The sequence below is a fragment of the Poecilia formosa genome, unplaced genomic scaffold, assembly GCF_000485575.1.
Source record: "Poecilia formosa unplaced genomic scaffold, Poecilia_formosa-5.1.2 Scaffold35, whole genome shotgun sequence".
Classification (NCBI taxonomy): domain Eukaryota; kingdom Metazoa; phylum Chordata; class Actinopteri; order Cyprinodontiformes; family Poeciliidae; genus Poecilia; species Poecilia formosa.
Genome location: NW_006799974.1, coordinates 2377811 through 2397978, shown reverse-complemented (window position 1 = coordinate 2397978; position 20168 = coordinate 2377811). Strand labels below are relative to the sequence as shown.

General features: G+C 39.0%; 1 protein-coding gene across 1 annotated transcript in view; it reads right to left on the bottom strand.

Annotated features, from left to right (window-relative positions):
• Positions 1 to 19192, bottom strand: part of slc16a2 (solute carrier family 16 member 2) — a 29362-nt gene extending 10170 nt beyond the window's left edge. Inside the window, exons 1-4 of the mRNA XM_007550372.2 lie at positions 16567 to 19192; positions 4427 to 4571; positions 3448 to 3940; positions 1464 to 1607 (exon numbers count right to left, since the gene is read on the bottom strand). Coding sequence (XP_007550434.1) covers positions 1464 to 1607; positions 3448 to 3940; positions 4427 to 4571; positions 16567 to 16996 — 1212 coding nt within the window. The 5' untranslated portion in view covers positions 16997 to 19192. The remainder of the gene's footprint in view (positions 1 to 1463; positions 1608 to 3447; positions 3941 to 4426; positions 4572 to 16566) is intronic.
• Positions 19193 to 20168: the final 976 nt, after the last annotated feature.

Sequence of the window (20168 nt, the reverse complement as noted above, 5' to 3'; positions counted from 1 at the left end):
ACAGGTCCCACCACCATGCGTGACAGTTAGTAAGGTCTTATTGAGTTTTAAAGTGACTCTTCCAAACACACCACATGCCATTTTGGCCAAATAACAGTTTGTCTCCTCTGACCAAAATGTTTCTCCAGCAGACCTTTGACTTGTTCACGTGGGCAGTCTCAAATTTCACTCGTGGTTGAAGGAGTCTATTTTAGTGCGGGCATTTTTTTTCTTGTTCAGCACCCTCTAAATCAGAGTTCATGTTAAAGCCTTTTCACTGTAGACAGTGACACTGGAAACAGTTCCTGGGCTATTCTAGGGACATCTAGGCCAATTTCTGCCACCTGAGAATGACAGAAGGTTGTAACTACTGTACACTCACAAGAAACTGACGCAAAACACATAATAAACTGGTTTTGGTGTAACGGAAAACATAAAAAGTATACGGATTCCAGTTACAGGCCAGGTCTCCGCAGAAGAGAATCAAATACGAGATGCTTTTTATGTTTTATTCCTTGCCGTCAAATATTTACAGACAGCAGAGAATTCACTTGGAATAAATATTTCTCAGCCCAGTTCTTGTTGTATATGTAAATATTATGAACTGACGTCTGCAAATCATGCTGTCAGATTGAGCCAGTCCATAAACCTTGTGCTCCTGTGTATACGCCAGGGGGAAATAAACCCTTCTTGCTTCCGCCTGTTGTGCTTTGCCCCCTCCTGTTTTCTCAGAAGTGAACAATCAGTGCCAATAAGCAGCTACGTAATTCTCTGGCAGCAGTAAAGCTGCTTCCCCTCTTAGTAGAGAAAGGATTTTGTAAAATGAATGCATGAACCATAAATTATAAATAAATTATCCTTATAATTAAAGACTGAATTTCCACACTAGTAGAAGGTGATAACGTTACACAGCAAAAAAAATAATTATTATTTTGAAGAATAATTGAAAAAAAAAAATCACCTTTAGAGTGCTTACCATTAATACAATTTGAACTTTTTCACCTTTTGCTCATGAGTGGAAGAAAAATGATGCATGGTTTTCAATTAAAATGTAAAAATAAAGGCATTTGTATTTAGTGAAAGGGAACACAGCAGACAGGTTGGGGACAAAATGGTGGCGAGGTTTAAAGCAGGGTGAGGTTTTTTTTCCAGGTTTGACAGTCTGATCAAGCTTTGTTCGATTCATCAACTGAAAATGGAAAGAGTAAAGCAAACTACCACGAAATGCAACCACCTAAAACTGACAGGGAGAGCATTGATTAGAGACTTTGGAGGCGCTCCAGATCTCTATACCTCAGGTGTCGACACGAAAGTTTAAAGTTAGGTTTACAGTCGATGCATTGAAGTGGGGTGCAGCCTGTTATAATGACGTAAAATGTGGGAAAGCTCAATTAAATTAATATTTTTGCAATACAGATAATGTTACAGCATTCATAGAAACACAAAGGACTAACATCATCCCACATGTTCCACAACTTCCTCACCTGCATGTAGATCTTCCGTAGACCAGGAATGAGGTCTCCGATCTTTCCAAAGGCAAGTCGTCCCACCCCAGACGACGCTCCGATGCAAACCAGCAGCACCCATTCCTGTTCATTCTCTTTGAACTTTTCCTTCACAAAGTTGATCTGAAATTAAACATAGAAGTTAATATGCTGCACAAGCTCCTGTGCAACTTTTCACCTAAAACAAAAGAAAAAACCTGTGGGAAGAAGGAATTATTCATCCCCAGCCCCAAATCGAGGCCTTACAATAACAAAATGTTCTCATCAATACACCTTTAGAACGGCTGAAGAGGAAGACCCGGTGCATATACATCACATTCCCTCACTCCCCTTTAGCCATGACCCCCAAAACCAGGCCCAAAACATGAAACCGCCCTCTGAAGTCTTTCCTGAGACTCCTGGTTCTTGTGAAATATTTGCTCTGCTTTGAAGAGCTCTGCATCCCTCAGTGGCCATAGGATAAGCATGTTTAGGGACACAGAGAGGCCATACAGGAGAGGCTTCCTGAGGTGGTCGAGCCAATACAAAGGCCGGGGCTGTGTTTACATCTGGGTCCGGGCCTGAAACAACAGGCCGGTCAGAGGGAGGCCGGAGTTGGAACATCTGACATCTGGATAGAGGGAGATCGACTTCGAACCTCTGTGTTGAAACTTTACAGTTCATTCACATCCCTCACTATCTCATATTAAATTAGCTACAGTTCAAGGTCACATTTTGCAATCATGAAATCTAAACCGCTATCACTGTGAAAAGCTGAACAGCACATTTTGATTTGGCAGTGATTCGACATTTTTACTATCGCTGTAATAACACAGTCAGTTGGAGTAAATATTTATGTATTTGTAATAATACTGAAAAACGTATAACCTCTTTCCTCACTCTGTAAAACAAGCTGAAAGTGAACAAAGCCCGTGAAGGAGGTGAATAATTTAGTGATTTCGATGTGGAATAAGATAAATCAAGCCAGAGTCACCATTCAGCACCACAAAGATGGAGTCTGTATTTATCTTCCAAATTTAACTTAATAAAATAATTTTCCTATCAAACAAAACACAGATCATAAAAAAACAAAGAAAAAACATCCATAGAGGTATTTTTTCTCATTACAAGTACAAATGTATGTCTTACTTATTGGGATGTTAGTGGATGGAAAAAAAATCTAGATGTTTTTTTGTTTTTTTTTTAAATACTAATAAAATTGGATGCCACTAATTAAAATCTGGTGGAACTAATGGGAAGTTACATAAATCAAGTTTTCTGTGAAGGGCTCAGAGATTTGTTAATGCATTGAGTTTCTTATGTAGCAGCATCATCTGAACATGGAAGCTGTATGGTGAAAAAGAAACTATCAAGAAATGACAATCAACCTAAACTGACAGGCTTAGAGCAAGGCATCGTTAGTGAGAGAAGCAGCCATGTTGACTCAGAAGGAGCTGCAAGATCCACAGGCTAGGTGAGAGAATCCGTTAGTGATGCACTCCACATGGCTAGTTTATATCAGGAACTTTTACAGTGAAAAGACGATCTGAGGCAGGACTTGAAAAATGACGGTTACAGATGTTTTCCATCCATCCTAACTGAGTTCTGGGTGTTTTGTAAGGATGAATGAGCGCAATATTTAGTTTCTAGATGTGCTAAGCAGGCAGAAACACGTACAAAAAGGCTTGCAGCTGTAAAAGCAGCAAAAAGGTGCCTCTTCAAAATGCTGACTCAGGAGGCTGAACACGCGTGAACACCATGTCGTAAAAATCATGCATCCCTTCTCTTTTTTCCAGTTGGCAAATTTTTCATATTTTGTGTCAGTCTATCACATAAAATCCACATAAAATATATTTAAGTTAACCTGAAGAAAACAAGACACAGTAGTTTACTAAACCATGTTTACAACATTAAAACAAAGCTTATATTTTACTGTTAACACTTGAAGGTACCAGAACACAAAACTGAGGAGAGATTTTCTTACCAGATGGATATATGGCACAAAGTATCCCAGCACAGCTGTTGCTACTCCGAACGCCCACACCCGGTACGTCACAATGTGAAACACACGAAGGTTGAAGTACTTCCTAACCCCAGCAACGACCTTGCTCCACTTGCTCATCCCCTGAGCCGATGCCTGGGTCTCAGCTTCAGCAGGGCCGGGGCCCATCCCCGGTGGGCCCATGCCTCCCCCGGTGGGAAGTAAAGGTTTGAATGTTAATGCCAGCAGGGCCTGCACCAGCATGAAGAGGCTGAGAATCTGGAAGGTTCTGCTAAGACCCAGAGGGTCAATCAATCTGTCCAGAAGAACTGGCAGTCCCATGGAAAAGAGGCTGGCTCCGGCAGTCACCACACCGTTGACCAGGCCCAGTCGCTGCCGGAAGTAGTGACCGAGGATCACTAATGACGGCTGGAAGGCAAAGGATGAGCCACAACCGAACAATATCCCATATGTGAAGTAGCGAAGGATTAGGGAGCTGCAAATGCAAAGAAGAAAAGCTTAATTGCAAGAAAAACTGCTAAAAATGTTATGTACTACTAAAAAAATGGTGTTTTCCAGTGGGAAGTATCCATAAACATTGCAACAGTAACAAGTTTATGGGCAAAAGTCTATAAGACTGTTGCACCAAATGAGTGTTTTCATTGACTTATAAAGAGCAAAGTTTGTTCCTCTGGCTGGCTAAGGAGACTTTCCCCACAGGACGTTTTCTGTAACTTACCAATAATTAAAGCTCAGCACATATCTTTTTATGTTCTCTCAAAAATGTATTTCTCTTAAAAAGTCTTCATCGGTTGCAATGTATAAATACAGGGTGAAATAAAGAAGCATTATTAATGTTAACATGTTTTAGCATTTTATTGATTTTTGGCTAAATTAAAGTGCAATCAGTCTTACAGTATGTCTAAGTGCAGAAAAGTGTAAAAATGCATTCACTGTGCAACTGTAACTATAGGCATCTTACTTTGCAAATGATGTTGTGAGGAGCCCTATAAAAGCCACTGCCGCCCCACAGACAGCGGTCTTCCTGCAGCCAAAGTGGTCCGTGAACATGCTGACCACAGGAGAGCAGAAGAAGATCATGCCCATGGCCAGGGCCCCGACCCAGGCTGCAGGACGAGAGCAGAGAGGAGACAGAACCATCATTAGGAACATGTGGAAACCGCATGTGTTGTGGCAATCACTGAAAGTAAATATGACCCTGTGTGACCACAGAACAAACACCAGAGTCCTTGTACCATGAAATTTTTGTTTTTATTTCATAATTAAAGCCCTGCGGGCTACTCTTATGTATAACTATGGATCAAAGGGCACAGTTTGCTTTCAATCCATCACGCACTGCTTGGACTTGGAAGAAATTCATACAAAATGGCTTTTGGAACAGCTAAACAGCTTTGGTGTGTGCAACGTCTATCAGAGACTGGTGGAAAAAAGGAACCTGAAAATCCTGCTTTATAATAATCCTTCCTGAATGTGGCAGTTATCTGATTACCACATGAGACACTTTGGTGAAAAAAACACTCTTGCATCAGTTTCTTCACATGTTTTCAGAACATTCATGTTTGCCCTACTTTTTTGTTCTTCTATAAGATTTTTGAACAAGTAAAACCTGTGATCTCAGTGGAAGATGTAGTGAAAGGAAGACATATGCCTCATTATGTGCTTTAGCTTCCTCAGAGGAAGTTCAAACAACATGAATGTGACACCAATCTGAGATTTCTAGAAAGTTAAAAGTTTGTTTTTCAGCAATTGAAGTGATTTTCTAATAGTTTAACAGTCTAATAATAACTTTCTAAAAGGTTTTTATACTTGTTTTCATCTTATTCTGCTTAAAGACCCTGCACAGTGATTGTTTAAGACCTAAAATGTCATGTCAGCCAAAATTACAACACAGAAGTGGATACATAACCAGTAAGGTATTGAAAAAGATCAACATGCTTCAGTAATTGAAATTTAAAAATGTAATTTAAAATGATAAAAAAAAATTTATTTTTAACCCTTTTTTTTTGTCCTCCCGAGGACAACATTGTAAAGATGGGTCATTTTGACCCGAGGACAACAGGAGGGTTAATATTTTTTAGAGTTTCACATAAATGTTTTTTTTTTTTTTAGTGTCTCAACAGATCAAAATGTGGATCAAAGTGTTTTTGTTAAGTATTAATAGAGTGTCCAAGCATAACAAGCCAAATGGCTCTGAGAGAGACACAGCGTGCCCCTAAAGCAAACAAAAACACATGCCTGACTCAAGTCTCCAAGGGAGCAAAGGTAGCTTGCATGTCTACCACGCTGTCCTGGTTGTGATCTAACTGATGCAACAGTTCACTGGAAAAAGGTGATGACCTCGTCTGACTTCTTAGACAGTGAAGTGAAACGTGAGCTTGGGATGGTGATCGCTGTGAAGCTTGACGTAAAGATCCTGCATGTTTCTGCTCGACTTCTGAACCACTTCTGAAATGATCTTCCAAGTTTTAAAGGAGGAAAATTTTCATCCCACCATGCAGCTTCACTAATTCGACGTCAAATATGAGTTTACCTTCTTCTACCCTTCTCTGTCAACTATTTTTTTGTCACCTTTAGCTTAATATTTTCTTCATAATTTCCTCGATGACAAACAGGGTCAAATACTCTGCGAGCTCAATCAGAGCTCTCTTGGATCACAGACATGAATGCCAACAGTGTTGAAAGTTTCTGCTACAGACATTATTTTGACAGCGTTTCTCAAATTTTCTCAAGCAGCTACTCAGTTTACAAGCATCAACGCTTTCTGGCAGGAAAGACCACAGGCATCTCTCCCCCTCAAACACTCAACGTGTTTACTTCAATGTGGGCAAACACTGTTTATTTGCAGAAGCCCCCATCTCTGAGACAAATCTTTAACATGTTTTACATCCATTGTTTTATTTTGCTACCCAAGACTGCCATGCACTTACAGTTTAGGTCAGAAGTTTAAATTGTATTAAAAATGTGAAATAAACCGTTGCTTTTGGGCTTTAGATATTTAGTTTGAACGGTTCCTTTTCCATAGTGAAATTATTGCATGTCAGACAACTGTAATGAGTTTTAAAAAGAAGACTCCATTCAGAAATTTGAATACTGTGAATCTTCTCTAGTCCACACATAGAGTCACATTTAAGGATTAAATTAATTAAATTAAAGTAATATTTTGCTGTATTAATTGTAATGGAAAAAAAGAGATAAAAATATATTCACAACGTTTTTTGCAATCCTTTTGGGGCAGCCATAAACCTACAAACACAAATACTGCTTTAAAAAAAACATCTATTTTTAAGGCAAGTTTATTCAGGAGACAAGTTACATAAAGAAATGTGTTTTTCAATAACAAACTGCACACACAATCTGAATTTAATTATATTTTTGATTTCACTTACACGTACCAATGATCTCGGGAAACTCAGAGGGGAAAGTATTAAAAGTAACAGTGATGACAACACAGTAGACCCCCTGTATCCGCAGGGATTAGAGACCACAGCAGCCTGCAACTAACTAAAATCTTCCAATACTTGAGACCACCACTAAAAATGTTTATAGATGCCTATATAGATCAGACACCAAATATACTTTAATATGCATTAATATGCAGAGTGGAAACTGTCTTAGTTTTATCACAGAAGGTAACATCTTCTCTTCCACTCTTGGGGTCACAGCGAATCAGTGCTAACGAAAATAAATATTGGCTGCTTTGCAAACACCAACCAATAGCATGTCAAGTAGCTTTGAATCTAGGTGTTTGAACTTCCCAAGCTGCATTTTGAAATATCAGTGAAATCAGCGAGAAAGGAAATATTCCACAAAGAATCTGGAGTTTTGGTCAACAGAAAAATCTGCCAATAGGTGAATACTGAACCATGAACAGGCAGACTCTACTATCACTGTTGGAGGGTTTCACACAACATTACTCAAAATTTTTATCATATTAAGAAATTTTTCATGATGAACAATGTGCAACATGTAAATTTATTGTATGTTTGTCTCAACTATAGATAAACACCATAGTCATATTTGGGTAAATGTCCCTACATAGAAACCTTATGCTTTTTGCAACAGTGAATACATTTGTCAGTGGTTGCTCTAAAAGTTGAGGACGGATATTTGACTTCATATTGGCAGATTAGATGGGTTCTTCAAAACTGGTTGATTTGGTGGAACTGACCATCTTTTAAACAACATCCACCCAGTGTAAGTAGAGATAAGATTGGGCTTCAGGAAACCCATTCATCACATTTAATTTAACCATTGACATATGTTTGGAATCATCTTCCTGTTGGAACAACAAAATATGTCCACGTTTCAAAGATCTTGACCTAAATGAAAGGAAACTTGGTTCAAATGTTCAGGAGCCAGCCAAGAACCACAAACGCTCAAGTCTGGCACGAACTGAGAACTGCAGGTTAGCCAATGTTGCCTTCAACAATAAAGCAAGTTTTAAATCAGCATGGACTGACAAGGTGGTAATCAAGAAAGAAATCCCTTCTCTAAGATCAGCACCTTCAATTACAATGTAACTTTGTAGGTCCTCACATGGACGAGTCAAATACCTTATGGAGAAACTTTGATTTCACTAGAGCAGGAGAGAAAAAGATTAAGCTTTTTGGGCACAATTACAAGAATAATCTTCGTATTGGAAGAATAAGACCACTGCACCAAGTTGTAAGCATCATTATGATGTTAAGGATCATAATAATCATAAGGATCATAACTGCCAGTGGCACAAGTAGATTAAGTGGCGGTTCTCGAACCACCACTTAGGTGAGTTTGTTATAAGATTCTGGGGCGAGGTAAATTGCAGTCCTGCAAAAACCATGTAAACTAGTCTTTCTACTGTCAGCCGCAAGGAGGGGACACCTCCTAAACAACTTCCCATCAACTGCATATGCTTGCACAAAGTGGGAAAAAACATGACAAAACCTTCAAATCCATAAACCTTTTATCAACATAATGGCAGGATTGTCGAAATGTGATCAGAACTGGATGTTCTAGAAGGACAACAATCCAAAAAACACAGCAGTAATGGCAGTGGATGAAGCAGGCTAGCATTAACCTTTTTGCGTGGCCCCGACCTGAACTCAAAGAACAGAACGAACTGTACCCAGCAGAGTCCATTTTCAGAATAGAGTATGTTATGTGCTTCACTGGCTGGAGACAGAGATCATAAAAAAAAGATGGACTGAAGAGGCTAAAGAAAAAAAGACCAAACTCAGATTTTTCTTCCCCAAAATACTAAGACCATAGTGGGTTTGCGTTTTTTCAAGGTTTTTGTTAGAATGGCCCTTGGTGGTTGGAGGAAGTAGGAGACTTGAGGCAGAGAAACAGTGCAATCCCACTGGGTGTTTATTCACCAGCATTTAACAGAAACAACCCTTCTTACAATGACCTAGGGTCTCAGCAGCAACACAACCATTGTGGCCAACATGCAGCCTTTTATAGTCCCTGGCTGTTCCAATTAACAAACCCACCAAGAAACAGGGTAAAACAAAATACATACACACAAACAAACTTTGACAAAATAACCAAATCTTCAGAATAATATACATTACCAAATGCTATTCATTTAAGCATCTCTAAAAACAAATCTCTATCGATAAAAATATAAATCCAACATTAAATTTATAAAGTGCATAGCTCTATTTCTCCCCCTCTTCCATCTGCTTTGGTCTCTTCTGGAACCTTTAAAAGGTGCTCAGGCCCCTGGGGAATCTTTTAGCCTGAACACCCTGCAGAGGAAGAGACAGAGGTAAGCCACACCCACACAAGGCCTTCAAACATTTCAGTGCATTTCAAACAATCACAATACTTATATTGTCCCTTTGTTTGTTGTATTTTAACAGGACACCATCAGTTCCAGCTGAGATGCCACTGCATAAAAACACACAATCAATAAAATACTTCAATCTGTTTGTATCCGTTTCTTTTATCACTCAACACACATTTCAAGTGTTGTACAGCCAAGTAATGAAGACCTTCATTACAGTTTTATTGGATCTAGTGGTCTTCAATTGATAGTGAATTGACAGGAAAATGGGTGATGAGAGAATGGGGAAGACATGCGGCAAGGGTCACTAGGCCGGGAATTGAGCCTGCGACGGCTGTGTCGAGGATTAGGGCCTTCTTATGTAGGTTGTGCTTAACTCATGCGCCACCACAGCAGCCCCTGTAGGGGCTTTGTTACGAAAGCAGCATTCACTTGAAAGTTTAAAACCACAAACCCATGTTTCAGTGCTATGTGCTGGTGAAAAACAAAATGAAACTCGCCCGTCACCCCGCAACGCCCACCCCCGCCCCCCAAAATACAAGAAACCCTTTCTGACTAAAGCAAAAGTCTGGGAAAAAATGAAGTGCAGCGTTCTCATTAGAGAGGATTAGGTCAACACACTCCGAGACAAAAAGAAAAAGAACACTGTGAACTGGACTTGCAATAAAATAGAGGTGTGTGTTTCTGTGTGGGCTCTCAAGCTTTTCGTTCTACTTGGGTACATTCTGACAGCAACTCTTTGCAGCCTTCCTCTTCACAAGCATTTTCTAGCACAGAAACTCTAAAATAGTTAAAGAGGCTTCCTGGTGAGTACTCTAAAAAAATGTAAAAGCTTGTGCACATTTAAACATCACTGTGAATGTTTTCTAGTTCTGTTTTCAGGCAGAGCAGAACAGTCTCGACTTTATTTGTGTGTATGCGAGTTCTTTGATCTACGCAATGCAAGCAGCTACACAGCTGTGCCTTCATAAACATTGTGCATGCCAAGCCAATCAACACTTTTTTCCAAGCAGTCTGTAAGAGCATGCACCCTGAGTCATTAATGCCACTGACCCCTTTTTAAAACCGCCTGGTGATGAAACTTGCGTTTACATAATTCACAAAGCTTTCACAAATTAATCAACTTCACAAAGACAAATGCACTTGTTGACATGCAACTTCAGTTTAAGTCAAGCAACTGGAACCGATAAATGAGCTTAAACTGCATGTTTTTAGCATTAATGTTAAAGAATAAACACTGAAGGGAACTGCAAATAAACGAAAACTGTAGAGCGTGAAAAAATAATATCCACTCCGCACACACCAATTAAAATTTGATTTCATGCACAAGGTGTTGCCAAACAATTGGAAACAGCTCATTGTACAAATGCTCTCTGACGACATTGTTTGTAGCTCGCACAGACATAGGAGGAAATATTCAGTCAATGAAACAATGCAGCAGACTGCGGCTGGCATTGTGTGGACCTCTCACTGTAAGAGGGAAACAATAGCCATGCATATTTTCGCACTATTAATGGAAACATGGATTTACACGAATATAGTGTTGATATGGAAAACATTTTCCTCAAGGCCAAATAAAATGTCCTTAGCAGGTGCTGGAGATGGAACATGCAGCAGTATGTGACGTTCAAGTTATTTTGGTCTGAAACAGCAGATACAAAACAGTTACCGGGTGGAAATCTAATAAAATGCTGTTTTATTTAACCGTTTGCTAATGTTAAATTGGAAGATTTAGTGATTTATGTGGTACACTGTTAGTTACCGTGGTATATCTAAACCTTTAACGTCGGAAAATTAAGGTTAGGTAGAGATTTCCAGCTACCAATTGAATTTATGTTATGAGATATAAATGAAAAAACAAGTTGTGGGTTCTTTGATAGAGAAAATTAAGAAATTACCAGATAATGCATCAAATGAGCAGTACGCCTGAGTGAGCCACTAAGGAGTACAGTGGCTCACAGATCTGTACACATACCAGTTAATATGCTTAGGTTGAGATGCAAAAGAATGAAAGCATAATAAATCCTTTTAAATCCTTTTCCAGATTTAATGAGACACTTACTCTGCATTATTTCAATTAAAAAAAACAAAATTTGTTTGAAGGTAAAACCATTAAAAATGGGAAGATGCAATAACCCAGTAGCCAGCTACTGGGTTTAATGGATTTATGTCTGGGCTGTATGAGGTGCAGAAAAATCCATCTTCTCCTGGATTCCAGATTTGGCGTCAAAATAACTACTTAAATTTGTTTTCAATTTCATCTAGAAAAGTAACCACACATCATGATGCTGCTGCCACCAAGTTTTACAACAGTCACAATATCCTTTTGGTGTTTTAATTTAGGTTAGTTTCATCAGAAACTCATTAATCAACAAGGTTTTGGGAAATTTTACCCATGTTTGGATGTTTTCTTTGATAACAAAAGGCTTCTGTCTCATTACTCTACAGCAGATTGCTGACAAACCCTAGTGTTGGTGTCAGTGTCTTGTTAGCCTCATTGATCAGTGGTCAGCTTGCCTTTTCGATAATTTTGGAGATGGTGACTGTCCTTACAGTGTTATAAAACTTTGAGTATCCTTCTCCTGAAGGACAAATTTGTTCAGGTTTAAAAACTTCTTGCAGAGAAGCAGCAAACTCTGAAAAGCTAAGAGTCCAAGGTTCTTTAATAAATTACAGTCAATCCCAACATCAGATCTCTTATCACACACTACCTGGATGTGTGTAAGAAATTAAAAGTGCTGGACAAACATTTCCAAAACCATCTGCAACAGATAAGAGGGGAGTATCCTCAAAGAGCCTCAGAAATCAGTGGATGCTTCAGGGTTTCCCCCCAGTGTATTATAAGCCTGGTGGGTTGCCAGGCTTTCCTTGTGCCCCAACCAGGCTAAGCAATACTTATTTTTGCATTTTTTAAGTCTTTATAGTTGGTGTTCAGGTATTAGTCTTCCAATCTTTCAATAACACATAATTATCAAGTGATACTTTCAAATTTTGTGTCAATTTTAAACATATTTTAATTAAAAAAACCAACAAGCTGCTAGATGAATGACTGTCCTAGCACCAAATCACCACGCTTAGGACGTTTTCTGGGGTAAACCTCGTGCTTCATGACTTATTTGTTGCCGCTTTCTGAATGTTCCTAAAATCCTCCTGATGATTAAAGATTTTTAGTTACTCCAAACTGCGAGTCGATGAAAGCTACCTGTTTGGATATCAATATTAATGCAAAAGAATATGAGATATACATATGTTTACAAGTTGCAAAATATGCTTCAGGATCTTTCTCTAAATAGATAAATCAATCTATTTAGTGGTGTTTTTGATACACAGAAAATTATGGTCAAGAGGACATCTGCTGGATGCATTTTCTTCTCCTCTCTTTCTCCAACCTTACTAAATAAGGTTCCAAATAAAAGACAAATCAAACACCCGCTCATAAAAGCAGCAAATCTCTACCATCTGTATATATGTGCTCATATAACAGTGTGAAAGCTCATGAGACCATGATCCAACCTGAACCCATTCCCCTTCCCTCTGGAATGCCAGAAAGCCAGCCGTGCCTTTGGTTCTGCCAACTTGGGATTTCAAGCTGCCAGCAGAGATCCTGGAGAAATCTCAGACTGCAGAGAGACAATTCAGCACCAACGTGGACAATACACCAGAGGCTGTTCGGGTCATAATGAACTTGTTTGGACCCTGGAGAGTGCTTTCATTGTGCCTGAGACATGCTCTCATTCTGCTTTGTTTGAGTGCCCTCAAGAAAAGCAGATCACCCACTGATCACAAAATTTAATGCTTGACAATTTCCTCTAATGTTTCTGGTGAATGTAAAACCATTGAAAAGTGGTCCCTCTCTTCCTCAGTGCAAGAAAATCCAACAATTTTCTAATTGACCCTTAAAATTAGGAGGACAGAAAAGGTTATTAGTACAGTTTGTTGGTGCAAAATTTATCTGAACTTCCACTTATTTATTCCAGGTGACATTAAGTTACAAATTGGCAAAAAGCCGAGGTTTGATAAATGTTTTTACTGAATCATAATATTTACACAAAAACATATGACACTAAATAACTGATTATCAGATTACAAACACTAATCATTTTTTTTAAAAATGACTTCAAAACCAAAAAGAGACTATGTATCAGAGCCAAATGTTCAACCAAAACTTTCATGAAAATATAAAAAAATTAGATTTTTTTATGTTTAATTCATGTCAACTATATAGTTGAACTCAAAAATATGATTTAAAATGAATTAGTTGCTCTGTTCCTATATATATATTAACTCTTTGAGTTAAGATGATAGACATTCTCATTATTTGCAGGTCTTTCTGAAGGGATCCTGTCATGGATTAAGGACCTTGCTCTTGAATCTTGATTATGCTTTAGTACTACTTGGTTTAATAATATATTAACTTCATTTATTTTACTTATGTTCTGTATTCAGCTTCCAACTAGTTAGCGTAACCATAAATGCTGAATAAACCAAATGTTTGCATCTTTTAAACAGAGTAAACCACGTTTGCTTTCTATCCGCCTGTTGCCTGTAAGTGTGAAGCAACAGGTAGGGGAGGGGCAGAGTGGCTTTACTCTATTCTCCATAGAGCTGAGACAAAAGAAACGCCACAGCAGCACTTTTTCTACCGTATAATTAAAACACCTTTATACCCCAAGAATAGAATAACAGATAAATAACTGTAACCTTTAACACTAAAATAAACCCGTCATCATCCTCCCATATTTTGCATGGACTTCAGAAGTTTCATCCTACCCCTCTGTCAGCCAGGGCCAAGTCAAATAACACAGAGCAAGGCCACACAATGACAACAATGGTGTAATTATACAGAACTATTTGGAAGACATACTTGGGCAATGCTACAACAGTTTTAAGAGCACATCTCAAGTTAGTCTGACTAGTTTCTACTTGCTTGGTTTCAACCGTGCCTGGAGTCGTTAAGGGGCATTTTAAGCAGATAAGCTGTTAGTCGCAACTTTACCAACAAAAACGTCTAATGCAGTTTTTCAAAAACTTCCCAGCCTCCTTGCTTTCAAATGAAGTAACAGATTCGTATGAAAAGAGTGAGGAATATGCTTCCTGTTCAATGCAGCGCTCCTTCTGCTCTGTTTCAGATCAGTGGCACAAAGATCAAAATTACTTTAGGCGTTGATAAAAAATTAATCCGCCGCTCCTGTCGAGCCTTTCTTCTGCCCCCGTCTCACACATTCCCCTTATTCGCAAACTGTGCAGCCGGTGCAGCGAGCTGTTTTGAACTTCTCTCCCTCGTTGGGCACACCCGTGTTCATCAGGGGCTCGCTCCCCCACCAATCATTAAAGCACCACGATTTTCTTAAACGTCTTTTTTTTTTAAAAAAAAACATTAGTCTTTCATGGTGAATGTGAAAAGATTGGGAATTAAACTGTGACTTGCTGCAATCACTGGGCAGTAACAACGCCATCTGTGTTTCGCAACCCACGCACCTCACCACCATTTTGCTGTTAAAAGAAGAATGTATGTATGCATACCCTGTTGTGGTATTTCAAGATTTCCTTTTGTATCCCTGAAGGCCTGGTAAAATAAATATTTGAGGTGAAGCATAAAAGTGAAACAGATCTTTAACAACCTGTGAAGAAAAATTTATTATTTTGGCTTCGTAGGCTTTTTTAAAGTGATTCTCAATAGTCTCTCCACTTGAAGGCCAGCCAAGAGAATGACTCTTAAATTTCTGCAATACAGACACTGGATCTAAAGCAGTCACTCCAGTCCAAACAATTTCCTCAATGCAGAGTAAAAAACACAGCATCCAACCAATTCACATTTATATTTAGAAAAATAATAACACAAGAGAAGGTCTTCATTTATTTTTTTCCACACTTTGCCATTTATGATAATTAATTACAGGCAGACGTTCAGTCTCCTCCCACACATTGTCTTTTACCGTAGCTGGTGATTGTGAAACACTTCAGAAAAATACCCTGCAGTGTTATTGTATGGTGAGAACGGGAAAGAACGAAAGGAGGAACCCAATGCCAAAAATAACACCCAAAAGAAATAACTCACTAAGCAGCAGCTAACACACGTGCATTTTCACCTTTATAGGTCTTTATATAACTGCAGGCTGAGTGATTATAATGAATCCAGTGCTAATATTTTACCATAATATGTATATATTCTTGCAAAATAGAACTGCTGTGACTTTCCAAGGTCTAAATTTTTTTAAAATTGTCCTGCTTCTGTTTTTTTATAGTTATTCATAAATCTGACTTTATTTAATTATGTGTGCTATAATTTGAAGCCTCAAAATGAAAAAATATGTATTAAAAATGTTCCCTGTTCACAAATTACAGCTAATTTCCAGCAGACTTTACTGCAGTGCTGCTACTGAACAAATAACACACAGATGTGGTCATTTAAGGGCATGCCACACATTAGTGTTACTGTTGCTGCTTACAGGGTCATGTGATTACACCAAGTGTTTAACACTGCCGGAATAATCTCACACAAGAAATCTAAAATATTGTTGGGACTTTGAATAATGTGATGATATGCATAGGTTGAGATTTTAAGTTTGAGTTTAAGTTAGAAACTCAAAACTGCAAAATCTTTTCATCATAACATCACAACATCTTAAAGTCTGTTTAAATAGAGAAAGGTTCAGAGTGACTGGAGTTTTCTCTGGCTGTATGACATAAAGAAACTCAGAATCCAGTTGCTGAGCACTGCCAGACAGCTCCCTGAAAGAAGACGTCAGATCTCCCCCACTTGCAAAACGGACATATTTGACTGTTTTACCAGAAGTTTATTCTATGCAATATCAAAATAGCAAAAAAGTTAGACTGTATATAACTTTGCAATAACTGTAAATACAATCTCTCTGCAATGTCAGCAGTAGGAGTAATTATGTTATTTTACTTAAAAGCAATTAGAGTGTGTTGTTTATTTTTATTTAAACATTTTCTGTCTGTAAATATTTTGGTCTAAGCTATCCCATAAGAACTTCATGCTATCATATGCTTAAATGCACATAAAAGAGAAAATATATGTTCTTTGGGAGAGGTAATAATTTTGAATTTAGCAGAAAATGAAAGGGTTTGAGCATCAAAGCTTACACTGAAAAATGAAACTAAAAAAGTGATTTGATGGTTGTTTATGTACTGAAAATGGTTGGAAATTCCCGGTTTTTATTTATTTTTGTTACATTTAACGAACTGAGAAAATAGATTCTACTGTATTCGAAGTAAAATTGATGAACATCTAAGTTTTCTAGGGTTGCCGGGGCATCTCTAAGCCACATGTGCATCACCTGGGTCCACTTGTTGCTGTTTTTCGTACTCACCCACTTTGAACTGGGAGGTTTGGTCCTCCGGGTCCGTGTGCTCCTTCACCAGCATCGTATGGAGGATCCCGAAAGAGTTCTGAATCCCGAAGATGGACCCGTTGCACCAGGTTGCAGCAAAAACCACGAGCCAGCCCCAGCCTCCTTCTGGCGGGACAAATCCGGGTCCCTGGCCGTGCATCTCCAGCTGCACCCCAGCTTCAGCATCAGGTGAGGCGGAGAGAGTAGGCTTGGACTCTCCGTCTATCAGCTGCACGGCATTATCCTCCTTCGCGATTTTACACTCGCTACCCGCCGGCTGTCCATCCTTGCTGCCGTCCGCCTCCGGGGGAGCATCTCTCGGCTCCATCTGAGGCTCTGCGCCCGGCTGCTCCGTCCGGGACTTCTCTGTGGACGGCTTCGCTTGAATCTCTATCCCGTTGATCCCCATGCTGTCTGGACTGGAGGGGAGGTTACTGCTGGATTTTGGCGTTCATGCCGGGGATATAGGTCACTGACATAACAGCAGCGATTTGAATAACAGATTTGATTGGCTATCTGTCAAACGTGCAAGACGGATGGTGGTTCACTGGCACACGAGCCTCCTACACGCCGCTGGAAGCCGAAGTCTGAGCGTCAACTTCTGAGAATAAACCCCAGCCTACAAGCGCTACATTTTCCATTCTGGACTCCGTGTTTCCAGGAATTCACCGACCTAATCTCCCTTTCTAATATAATGTGTGTTCCCAGGAAGTGCCTGTAGAGAGTTAACCCATATATTTATTTACTTGTACTACTGGTTCCGCTCGGTGCGTCCGCTCCGCTTCGACACCGCGCTGTATTGTCACGCAGTCCGCACACGGTCCTTAACATCTCGCAGGCGGTGCGACAAGCTATGTCTCGCACCCCGTGTTTCCCTTGACACACATTCACGCTGTTTCGGATATAGCTAGGCCTGTGTGAGTCCCAGCTGTGGGCTGTGTCGGCTCTCAACTGTCAACACTGCTTCTGCCGTCATTGAGCTGCGGCTCGCCACCGCCTCCTCTCCCTTCCCCGCCGCGGGCAGACAGTTGGAGCCAATGGGACAACTTCGTGGCCGTGACGGAAAGAGACGAATATTGGCGAATCAACTGGACGGACAACTAGCATGCTGTAGCTAGCACACTATAGCTAGCATGTACAATTGTAGCTTCTAAGCAGCTGTAGCACTTTAGGCTGTTAAATATACCTGGTAATTCTTAAAACTATTAACTTTAGACTTTATTATTGCATATCTGAAACTAGTCTTATACATAACGTATAAATGATATTTATGTCTAAAAAGTAGACAGGAATCATAAAGGTGTCAGTTTCAACATGATAAACACTACAATCTCTTTTGGAAGGTTATGGCAACATACTGGTGTTTCTGTAAATTATATTATAGTTTGAAAATATTTATTGTAGTGATTCAATTCAGAAGTAAAATCATCTGGCATTTTTTTCAGTTGATTTAGATGCCAGGCAAATAAAACCCAAATTCAATTTAGGACTATTGCATGGGGAAAAAAAACCAATTCAGACATGTTATGCTATGGTCGTTACTACTGGGTAAGCTAATCTAATTCATCTAATTGCTACAGTAGCTGGCTGGTTAATGTTTCCAAACATATTAATGAAAAGTTAACTGGAAGGAAGAAGTGCGGCAGAAAATACGTAAAAATTTGCACAAACAATAGCAGAAAACGTAACCTTAACAGGGAACTACAATCCTTTCTTTGAAAAATGTTGGGATATTAATGTGGGCTAAACCAAACATCTTCATTATAATCTTTGCACGACATTATTTCACCTGCTAAATTCTGTGTGTTTTGAGTTCCTTTCAAAATGAGCAGTTTTATGCAATTAAGTTGCTGCTGGCTGTGTTTACACTCTCATTTCATGTGAAAATGGCTACAACAAAATTTACAACCATATCTCTGACCCTCAGTCAAATCCAGAAGCAGAAGTGAAGCCTCCTGAACAACCATCAAAGATACAGAAAGGGATTTCTGAATGGTAAGTCTACAACAAAACACTTGTCTTTTCCAGCAGCCATTGTACAGCACATAGAGGAGTAGAACCAGCTGACCAAACTTGCTCGTTCTCTACTAAGACGAGCAGTAGTGGGTTTAGCTCTGCGCGGATTGCTATGAGAAGGACTGGGCTCGACTAGAATTGCTGTAAGGGGCAGTGCCCGCGGATTAACGTCAGTGTAAAGAGGTTTTTGAAAAGGCTAATTTTCCAGACACCAAAATAGATTAACTTTTTTTCAAGAAAACAACTGGATGGGCTTTTGGATATATTTTGCATAATAGGTCCCTCCTTAGATGAAATCAAGGGTTTTTAAAGTGTGGGAAAGCTAGCTCCCCCTTCAGAAACAAATGGACAAACTTCCCAGTTTCAAATAATTATGGTCATACTTCCATCCTTCCTCAGTCTCCTACTCAACCTAGCTTTTGATTCTACAAATTTAACAATTTCATCTTTGGCATAGTCTTGGTAAAGTTGGCTAAATGTCTGCAGTTACTGTATTTATGTTTTTTTCCCTTATGTGCCCCTTCCTCCCTCGCCCCTGAAGAACTTTGCCTCTCCTGAGGAGAGTTAAGTCCCCACACTTTGAAAACCCATGGTTTATATCTTTATCTATAATGAATGCATGAAATAGTTTCACTTTTCTAATTTAATATTTAGGAAACCAGCACTTTTCAATGGAATTCTAATTCAATGAGGTGCACCTCTATTGCTTTATGCTTTTTATGATTTCCCCCAAGAAAATCAGTTATAATGCAAAGGTACAAGGCATTTTCCAGAGGTATTAAATTATAAACACAAAATCAGTCAAACGTATTTAAGACATAGATGTACACCGATATACATCAGTTTTACTTTTTGTGTTTTTATTTAGTTGTAAGACATCTGTTCAAAGGAACTGTTTAAGAAGATAAAATAAACTCTGCCCTGAATAGGACTTTGTCTCTAAAACAACTAAGTGATTTGAAGTATCAACATTTTTTTATTATTTTTCTTGTTGTTTTTCCTCGGTATTTCAGTGTTTTTAATAACATTTTAACATTTTTCATTTAGATTATTTTTACTTGTATTCTGTTCATCTGGAGCAGAGTGTTTGATCAATACATGAGAAGTCTACATGGGTTTTAGGAAAATTTGGCAACAGTTAAAGACACATGGAAGTGCTTTTTGAAAAGCACTGGGGCAGACTGGAATGAAACTGGGATCCTTGAAAGTCTTTGTTGAAAACTGTCACGTGTCACTTTCTCAGTAGGGGTTGCGAAGGACCAGACATCCCATAATGCAGGTTAAAAAAAAACACACAACTGATAGAGATGATGTTCCCTTTCTCACTGCCATCTTTTTTTTCCACAAAAAAATGTATGAATACTTTCTGCACTGTAGTCAAATTGTTTCACTAATTTAGAAATAAAGCAATGATAGAAATGTGCTTTCGCCATTTAGGTCAATGCTTTCAAACAAAAGCAGCACTGTCTCTCCTAAACCATCCATATGACTGAAGGACTTGGAGAAGAGAGTGTGCACAGAGATTAATTAAGTAAATTTCACACATAAACAGGAATTTCAATTCA